General features: G+C 43.0%; 1 protein-coding gene across 1 annotated transcript; it reads right to left on the minus strand.

The window, feature by feature from the left end:
• Window positions 1-1,401: 1,401 nt before the first annotated feature.
• On the minus strand, window positions 1,402-2,406 carry Gpr12 (G protein-coupled receptor 12). Its single transcript, XM_026388403.2, has one exon. It carries the CDS (start codon window positions 2,404-2,406, stop codon window positions 1,402-1,404), a length of 1,005 nt encoding a protein of 334 aa, XP_026244188.1.
• Between the last annotated feature and the right edge of the window lie 8,141 nt (window positions 2,407-10,547).

Consider the following 10,547-nt stretch of genomic DNA (forward strand, 5'->3'; position numbering starts at 1 on the left):
TTCATTACAAATAAAGGAACAGTAACTGTGTCTTCATCTCTTTACACTAACAGAAATGACATGCAGTCTCAGTGACTTTAAAGTATATTTAAAGTCAAATTTTTCTATGCAATTTCCTAAGGCAATCTTTGCTTTCTGAAAACAGGCAATACAATTTTTATTGCATTCAAGTTTGTGTGTGTGTGTGTCTATATATAAAAAGAAGGAAGAATTCAAATTTAACTTTTCATGAATAACCATGTGATTATTCTGCTTATGAACTCACAGGTTATAGTAGATACATACCACAGTCATGTATGTATGTTGTACATTCACAAACTTAATCATTAAATAGGAGACCACCTGTTTCAAATGTATTCTTTGCTACAGACAATATAAAAAGAAAAACTTGTTCTATTCAATTCTATTTATCTCAATCAAGAATAACCACTAATATATTCTTAAAGAGAGATAGGAAAGGTGATGTTTGCATAATTCATGATAGCTTCACATTAATTTATTTTTCAGAACATATTAAACTTATTCTGCTTTCAATAGTTATCATTAATAATTTTTGTTTTGATTCCCTAAAACTATCATACTTTAAGAAACTACAATAGTGGGTCTAATCAATCCTATTTCATGTATAATTGATTTTAGAATGGATGTACTGAAAAATGACTCTCTTAATTCTAGATTCGAATGGCAACATTTGAAACTAGTGGTCTAACACAGGAAACCATGCAGAATGAGTCACAGCATTTATAGAAATTGCAAAGTAATTCTTATTAACAGTAATCACTCAAAGGAAACAAAGAACGAATCAGAATGAGTTCATGGTTTCAGAGTTGGTAACTCATTATTAAGTTTATGTTACAAGAAACAGGCTCCTTCTAAGCATAATTATGTAAATAATTTTTGTTGGCTTCAAAAAGATCATATGCTGTTGAATACATGCAATGTTGAAAGTCTACCTTGATTTTTTAAAAAAAGAAAATTCAGAAAAAGTAATTCCTTCTCCATTTTCCTTAATAACTCAGATTTATTTTAAAGTCCAGGTAAAAACCCTGGAACTTGTTTATTTAAATTAACATCGGGGCCATGTCATACCCTTTCCTTTCCCACATACCACCATATAAAACAAAAACCACACCCCCAAATATAAAATAAAACAAAATCCTTGTCCCAAAACAAGAAGTAATGCTGAGCAGTCAACAACTTTTTTGAAAAAGTGACAACACTGGTAACATCATTTTCACTCGGTCACTTAACTCATTTAAATGATGTCATTGCTTCACCAATGCTAAGTATTCCTGCGGCTTGACAGAGAATCCAATGCAAAGAATTTAAGGGAGCACATCAACCATTGGGTGGGCAGTGGAAGTGCTTGCCATAGGCAGTGTCCTTCTAGGTGGAAGGCTGCTACACATCACTAGGCGATCGTGCCCTCTGGGACAGGCTGGTTGGGATGCAGCCGCAGCAGATGAGGCAGAGGGCTTTCTGGATCTCTTGGTTTCTGAAAGCATATATAACAGGATTGATGATGGAATTGTAGGTGGCAGGCAGGAGAGTAGCGTAGGTATAGATGGAAGGATAGGTGTAATCTGCTATCAAGGAATAGAGGGTGAAAGGCATCCAGCAAGCAGCAAATGTCCCAAGGATGATAGCCAGGGTGGAGACCCCTTTCCGGGTGGTCACATAGTGTGATGTGGCCAGGAAGTGGTGTTGCAGGGCTATCTGATGGGCGTGCCTCATCACAATCTTACAGATCTGAATGTAGAGTTGAAGCATCAGTGCAAACATAAAGAGGAAAGAGACGGAAAGAATGGCTGCGTTGTTCTTGGTGAGAGGTCTGACCACGCTGCAAGTGGACTCGTCCCGCAGGCAGTTCCAGCCCATGACAGGCAGTAGCCCCAGGCAGATGGAAGTCCCCCAGAGCATGACCAGCATGACATAGGTAAATGTGACCGTCCTTTCGGAATGGTACGTCAGAGCGTAATACAGCGAGAGGTAGCGGTCAACAGTGATAGCCAGCAAGCTGCACACAGAGGCGGAGAAGGAGGCGACAATGAGTCCGATGGTGACCAGTTTGGTGGCTTCTGACTGAAGCAGGTAGGCAAAAACAAAATTGATGATGAGTCCAATGCCAGCCAGCAGGTCTGCAAGAGCCAGACTGCCTATCAGCAAGAACATAGGTGCTCGCAGGCTAGGGTTGTGGAAGATGATAAGGACCACAATGGCATTTTCACAGGAGATGAGGGTTCCTGAGGTACACAAGACAATGTCCCAGGGGTTGACTACGAGCTCAGGCTCTGACTCTACAACCGGAACCTGGGAGGAGACAGCGGCTGAGACGTTCTCGTTGGCACCGGCATCTAAATAATCCCGAGGCAGCCCGCTTAAATTGACCTTCAGGTCTTCATTCATTTTAACCCCTGTCCTCTTCAACGAAAAGACAGGCTTTTTAATGTTTCGGTATAGCAGGGTGACAATCCACGATCATGCAACACACACACACACACACACACACACACACACACACAGAAAGCCAGCCCCTACTCAGATACCAGTATCAAATGCCACAAGCTTTGGGAACTGTACACTGGTGACTTAAAACAAAAGCCAAAGTCTCCGTGGATTAAACCCCACAACAAAAATGCTGTTTGGCATTGGGGAAAACACAGGGTAGGACTTCAAAACACGAGCGTGAGCGATGTGGGCACACACGGACTCGCAGCGGTCTGTTCGCCAAAGCGCTGGGAATGCACATTTGAGAATCACATCTTGCATGCTGAAAATGAACAACTGTTTCACATCTGGGCAGCTGCTCAAAACACCACGCGGCAGCCGCAAGTCGCGAGTCGGGGACCGCCATCCTCGATGGAATGTTTAAATGGCCTCGAACTCCCACCTTCCAAAATCATCCCTCGCGCGCGTGCACACCCTCAAACACACACCCCCACCAGAACAAAGAGGGGGTCCCAGACTCCCCGCCGTGTGCACGGGGCAGTCGGGGAGGACCACAAAAGGCAGGTGTATGCAATGGAGGTGCTGAGACAGACAGACAGACGGATGCCCATGCATTGCCGCTGCTCCCCTCGCGGCGGGGGAGCGCGGCGGACGCGAGAGTGACAGACAGGGCACGGGTACTGACGGCCCGCAGGGGCTGGGGGTCATCGAGGGGGTCACCTTGGCACGCCCAGATCGAGGGGTGTCCTCTGGTGCTTCCAAAGAGCGCGGGCTACTCGTGTGGCATGTCGGCGCTGGTGCCCGCAGCGGCGAGGGGCGGTGGCCCCGCTCCGGAGTGGGCCAGAAGGGCGCGGGGCTCGAGCTCCACAGCAGGTGAGCTGCACCGTGGCAGGTGAGCGGCGGGCTGGGCTCTGGAGCCCAGCTCTCCCTACAACGCCCGCCCTGCCGCACGCTCACAGCGCGCGCGCGCCCCGGCCCCCGCCTCGTGCGCGCCCGCCCGCGGGAGCCCCGGGAGGCCGCGCGCGCCCTCACAAGTCTGGGCTACGCGGGGGCGCGGGCAGGCGAGGGCTGCCCAGGGCGTAGGGCGCACACAGACAGCAGGCTGAGAATTGCACGGTCACCCTGCCCGCCTGCTGCGCCCTGCACCCCATCCCAGCTGGCGGCTCAGGGCCTGCGCCCCTGCGGGACAGGGGAGAGAGCGCTTCTCGAGAACCCTGTGACCTATTTCGTTCCTGTGGTTTCCCTAGAGAGTCCTACAATCTCTCCGGGCCCGACTTTTCAGCTCCTTAAACTGCTATAGTTATGGCCGAAAGAATTGCTTAGGGTGATGCTGTATTCAGGATCAGCACAAGGGGTGCAGAGTTTCCATGTTAGGGAGGCAGATCCTTAAAACAGCAAATACTCAGGGAGCTCTTTTTAGAATTGTAGTTATCCACATTGTAAAGGAGTCCTTTTCCTTAGTTGTTTTCTGGACCTTGTTTGTTGTTATTGTTCCCAGGGAACATATGCTTAACTGGATATATGCTGCTGCTACATGGATCATCATTATTATTTCCGAATTGCACTTATTGTGTGCTCCTTGAGCTGTGCTTTCAAATGTAAATGATTTACAAAAACTCATTTTTGCAGAAGCTTCCTGTGGATGCTGGCCAAAACCAGATTGATTTAGGTGCTGCAGTGGCACTGTTAATTTATTGTTTTCACTTCGCCACATCAATCAACTCTAAGATTAAGGACCTAATAGTAGCTGTCTAATTTTAAGAGCCCACGTCTCTAAGATTAAGGACCTAATAGTAGCTGTCTAATTTTAAGAGCCCACGTCTCCTCTAGATTAAAACAACAACAACAACAAACAGCATCTCATAGCTCTTAAATTTAAATATGGTCTCCCAGTTTAAAGATGTGAGAAAGAAAAGGCATAATATTCTGTGTGAATACAGATGGTGTGCAGGTCCTGGGATCCTGGAAATCTTGCCTACAGAGGCATAATCCCAGGACTCATCTGCCTCCCCCTCCTGCTTACTGTCATTTCTACTGCAATCCAGCAGACTCAGTCTCAACTTCCTGGACTCTCTCTCCCTTCTCTTTCCTTCTCCAGTCAGTCAGTTTCTAACTCCAAAGTTGTCGCAGCTTTACTTGCACCTCAGTCTATCAGCTTCACCTCCTCAGTTGCAGCTGTCCTCATCCCTCACTTCTTGTATCCAACCATTTCTCTTTTTCCCACCCACAGCTACACACGGCTGCAGTTGTGTGGCTCCTCGATTTGACACATCTCTTCCAAGCCATCTAAGACCTCCCACTTCCTCCAAAATAGTCTGAACTTTCCACCTTTACAAATCCACTTTGGATCATTCAGGCTTTTGTTTTGTGGTTTGTCTCACCATATCCCTCCACAGACTCTTTCTGGGTTTTCTATTCCCTAAGACAGCACTTCTCAAACTTTGTTTTTCATACAAAACACCTGGTTTACAAATCAGTAATTCAGAAGTGAGGGCCAGATTTTGCATTTGCAGCCCTCTTTCCCAGGGATGTTAATGCTATTGGTCCCTGGATCCTCTTAAAAAAAAAGGTTCTATGGAGTGTTAAGAGTCACTTTTGCATGGTAGCTAGATATCAGACATCTGTTCAACAGAAGAGCTTTGTGTTAAAAGGTGAATGCACAAATGCAGTAAGACATGGTCTCTGTGCTCACAGGCATGAACGGTCTGGTGTACACACACACACACACACACACACACACACACACATCTATAATAATACCAGGCAGCAAATGCTGTATTGAAGAGATACATAACTGCCCCTCAATTTCCATGTGATAAATAAATAAATTTTAGAATAAAGCAACAAAAATGAGCAACTTTAACATATACATAGCAGTTTCAACAGAATATGGTTCCACTTCTAAGATTTTAGAAGCCTCACATTGGCAGTAGAGTTCAGGCAAGGTGGACATTCATAGTCAATCACACTGAGATGGGCCCTGACCTCACAGAGATTTCAGGAGTGTAAATTACTCTTTAATGTGTCTGGGAAATAAGATAAAAGCAGTGAGGGCTGGGGAAGAAAAACAGGTATTGAAGTAGATGGCAGAGGCTTATGAATTTTTGCAGTAAAACCTGGGAAGAGATAAAGGAAGGAACTGAGGAAACATACACTTGGGGCTTGGATACATGAACATAACACATGAACTGGCAGCTAAGAGAGTGAGGATGCCCAGCTCCTCCAGGTGGCCGACATCAGCTGTAGTGACTGCTCTGTGGCCTTAGCTCTTCCCCTCAAATGATTACTTGTAACTTTTGCTATACTCCTGCTTCCATGTTTATTGGTGTGTTTGTTAAATCTTTTGTTGCCAAGGGGCAGAAATCCAATTCAAACTACTTATGAAAAAAGGCCTTTTCTTGTCTGCCATGACTGAGAAAGATCCAGAGTGACTCATGAGGAGGAAGGAGAATCTACAAGAAGCAGGTGCCCTGTACCTGGTGGTCAGTTCCTCCCTGATTTATTTCTGCTTGTTTTTGTCTCTAGGTCTGAAGCCCTCATGCTTTCCTATATCAGGTTTCCTCCATGAATCCATGAAAAGTGGCCCTCGGCAGCCCCAGGCTTGCATTTGAGACCATCTTCCTTACTTGTGGAGTGGAATTCAAGGAAGAACCCTGGCATGAGCTGCGCTATGTGCCCAGCTACCAACCAACCACTGTGGCCAATGGGATGAAAGAGATCAGTTGGCCAGGCTGGGGTAGTGTATAGAGTCCTGTGATGGAAGTCTGCTATAGTTTGGGTGTTGAATGTTCCTCAAAGGTCCATGTGTTAAAGGTTTGGCTCCTAGGGTGGTGTTCTTGGGAGGTGATGGAATCTTTAGAAGGTGGGCCTAGTGGGACGTCCTTAGGTCATCGTGGGGTAGTGTGATCTTGAAGGGACTTATGGGACTCCAGCCCCTTCTTTGTTCTCTTTGCTCCCTGGATCATGATGTAAGCAATTTTGCTCCACCACATACTTCTGCCATCGTGTGCTGTTTCTTTGCCTCAAGACCAAAACAATAGAGTCAGAAGATCTTGGACTGAACCTCCAAAACTCTTAGCCAAAAAAAATCTTTTCTCTTTTGAGTTAATTTTCTCAAGTATTTTGTTATAGTGACAAAAAGCTGACTGACACAATTCCCCATTTGAACTTCACCAAATGAGCATGATTTTCCAGAGGAAAAAGTAAATTGGGATACCAAGTAGGCAAAATCCAGTGTGTCCTCTGCAGTCTGGAACCAGGTGGGCAGATCCAGATGTCTTACACAGTCTTCAGTAATGAGATGCATAAAGGAGTTGTCTGCAGAGCTGTCTTCTCAGTTTAGTCACTGCCCATCATGGAACACTGTAGCAGATGCCCTCAGTATGTGATGCCTTTTCAACAATTTTTTTTTTCACTTGTTTGGTAACTTCAGCAAGAGGTTGTAAACCTTCCTGTATGGTGTGCTACTTTCACAACCTATACTAATGGTTCTTGTTTTGTGTGAGAAAGTTTCTTTGTGTGTCTTAATCATGAATAACATCTTTGTCATATCATAAAACTGCAGGCACTCCTGAATTTGTAAATGTGAGGGCATCCCAGATTTTTAATAGAAGCAAGAAATAAACAGAAGCAGTATGGAACAGTGTATGCTACCTATGCTAAAATTTTATTAGTCGGCTTCTTTCTTGCTTGGTATAATGATTACTAGTCATTTTGCATAGATTTGATTAATTGCTGCACTCTTTGAACCAGGATTGCTCATGCTTTAGTCTTCATCCAAGGGTATAGATCACACCTGACAATAATACATGATCCCAAATTTTAATAATAATACATGATTTTAATAATACATTTTTATAATAAATTTTTATAATAAATAATAAATTTTAATAATACATGATCCCAAAGTTTAATTTACTTCTTTGTCATATAGTAAATTTATAAATGACTTATAGAAGAGTGCAAATTTTGCAAATGTACAGTAGGATGAAGTTTTCCCAGATAAATATACACATGTAACCACTTCTTGAGAAATAGAACATTCGTAGAATCATAGCCTCTGAACAGGAGTCCCCTGTGTTTCTTCTTTGCTAGCAAAACAATAAATTGTCTTTTTCCCTTTTCTCAAAACCGTGTCCTCATTATTGGATTGGCATCAGGGACAAGGACTGAGCTTTAAGCAACAAATTTGGAACCTCAGGTGGGGCCTGAGAGCAGCTCCTGCTCTAGCTTGCTTTGGGCAGGCACGGCTGATGGCTGTCCAAGGAACCCCACTTCCATGCTGAGCATGCAAGGTACTGGCAAACTTGTGAGAGCCAACTGCAGGAGAGTTAGGTGAGTTTGCCTTGGTCAAACCAGAGGAGCTATTCCTGTGAGTAAAGGAGGGACTGAGGGACTGTCCCAGCAGCTGCAGAAGCTCCTTTTGCTTCAGGGAACTCCTGTCTTCTCTCCCTGAACAATACAGGATGTTCCACTACGGTCCACTTTGAGAAAAAGAAGCTGAACTCAGTAAAGTCATGACACCCTTGGCCATTTGGTAAGTCCCCTAGTGTGTACGCCAAGGCCCTTGATTCCACACATCTGATTCCTCTTCACGAGAACATCTGGTTCCTCTTTGTGGGGACATCTGCAGCACCACTGGTGAAGGAGTCATGGTTAAGCAGGACTCAAGAACCTAGCAATATTTACTCCTTTCTGATCTGTTCTAGGTTCTCATGGCCTTGGGTTTGGGAATTCCCTCTGGTTGTTTGTCTGTGGTTTTGTTTTGTTTGGATCTGTTACTGCCCCTTTTAATACAGGGCCAATACTGCATTGATCCTCTAGGTAGTCTCTTGGGAAAGATCTTGACTGGTCAATTTAAAGGTTCCTGTATGTTGGCCATGGTTTAGGGGCTCTTTTATGGTTGTCTCTGTGTTTCTTTTTTGTACAATCTTGAAATTGGAGTTGGTCTTTCAGAGGCAAAGTAAATTGAAAGACCACCTACAGGTATATAAGCCTGTCTGAGATGTTTTACTATAACAATCTGACTTTTGAGTAGCTTTCTGGATTATTATACAATCTCGAAGTTGGAGTTGGTCTGTCAAAGGTAAAGTAAGTGGAAGGAATTTGTATGTTCAGGTCTGTCTGTTTTAAAGGTTGCCATCTGTCAGTCCTGGTTTCCTTGACTGAACTGGCCACCTTTAGGTGTAATCCTGTCTACGAGAAAGATGGTTTACTCTAACACAATCTGGCCTTGAATGGTTTTTCTGAATTATTATACAATCTTGACATTGAAGCTGGTCTGTCATGAGTAAAGTATATGAAAAAGATTCCGTATATACAGGCATTTATGCAGTTGCATGTTAAGGGATCTGATCCATCAGGAACTAAGTTGAAGCTGCCAAAAGGTACTTCCTCTGGTGTGAAAGGACAGCAGGACACCAGAAGAAATGATTTAAAAGATTTAAGTCTTTTAAACCCAGTGCTGGCACGTCCAGCACTGTTTCTCAGCCTGGCCCCACGCAGCCACAGATCCTCTCACTGGAGACACTAGCCCTAAATTGGGGGAAAAAAAAATAATCTGGCCTCTGCCCTACCTTCCAGTCCCTTTTGCCCATGAAGGGTAGAGGTGCTAGCCACAAAGGAAGTGGCAGGAAGTTCCAGAACTGTCAGTTTATGACCTGAGGACAAGAAAAGTCTCCCCTTTTAAGATCTGATAAGACACCCCATTTGGCCAGGGGATATTCATCAATGGGGCAAAGCAGTTCTTGCTGTAACAGTATCCCATCAAATTAAATGCATGGGGAGACTGGGAAGATAAAAAAACTGCACCCAGAAAAGAAAAAGACAGAAACTAAGGTCAACCTGTGTTTTGCAGGCAGTCTTTGCAAAGGCATCTTCCAAGAAACCTAAAGAAAAGAAAGGAAAGGGCCTTCTCCATTGCAAACCAATATGCCTAGTATAAGAAAAAGGAGACTGGGTACAATTGACTGTGGTTAACTCACTTAAGTTGATGGCATTGTGTGATCATGATAAGGCAGACAGGGCAGGCTCAAAAATGTCCTCTGCTCCAACCCCTTGAATGCCACCTCAAAGAGAAAAGATTAAGACACAGATTTTGTATTTGCCAGATTATCTGATCCCTATCCTGAGATGAAATTTGTTGTGTAAATTACATGCACAGACAATACTCATAAGGATTGTTTCAGAATATGAATTTAAGAAAGGGTCTGAAACTATAAAAAATAAAAGAAAATTATAGATATGGAAATATTTTACTATGGAAAATCAGAAGGTAAAAAAATGTTTTTGGATGAGAAAGTATGTTGACTGGTAAAGTGATATTCTTGTACTAAAGTCTAAGATGAAACAGGACAAAACTAAGGATGTAAACAAGTTTTGATTGTCTAGGTATATCACAGAAGGTTTGCTGAAGGTAAATCTAAAAAATTTTGTATTGGGGATTAAATTAACAAAGTTATTGAAATTTAAAGTACTGATACGAAGCAAATTCTGAAACATTGATCCACTCTTATCTATCAAGATAATTTCCTTGTATCTATTAGGTTTTATTACTTGGGGGGAACTAAGACTTAAAGGAATTAGGGTTTGTACTTATTTAACGTCTTAAATGATTACTTTGTAACTGATTAAACAATTGTAACTGTTATTTAGGTTATAACAATATGGTTGACACCCTAAATATATGTATGCATCTGAGAACTATATCTGTCTAAGCCTTGTCTAAGTGTTATGAAGTGTTATGTAAAAGTTTATAAAATGAAAGTTTATGTAAGTTTACCAGCAAGATAACCAATAAATGCTCCCTTTTATACATTGTATCTGACATAGAAGGGCCACACTGTCATTTGAAGACCAGTCTTAGATCTTTGGCTTTGATTAGTCAATTTCTGATCATTAACATTGTCTCCTAAATGTATAAGACATTTAAGGCTATCCTTTGATTTTTGCTAACCCAGGCAGAACTGTGATTATTGTTAACATACACTATGGATTCTAAATTGTACTTTAAAAGTTAAACTTAGTTAAATGTAAAGCTTAAAGGAGTACTTTGCCAAGTTGGTGTTCTCCAGACTAAAATTATCTGTAGCAGTGGTCTC

This window comes from Urocitellus parryii, chromosome 2 (assembly GCF_045843805.1).
Source record: "Urocitellus parryii isolate mUroPar1 chromosome 2, mUroPar1.hap1, whole genome shotgun sequence".
NCBI lineage: Eukaryota > Metazoa > Chordata > Mammalia > Rodentia > Sciuridae > Urocitellus > Urocitellus parryii.

Coding starts and splice junctions, on each gene's coding strand:
- Gpr12 (XM_026388403.2), bottom strand. CDS start 2,406: ATGAATGAAGACCTGAAGGTCAATTTAAGCGGGCTGCCTCGGGATTAT.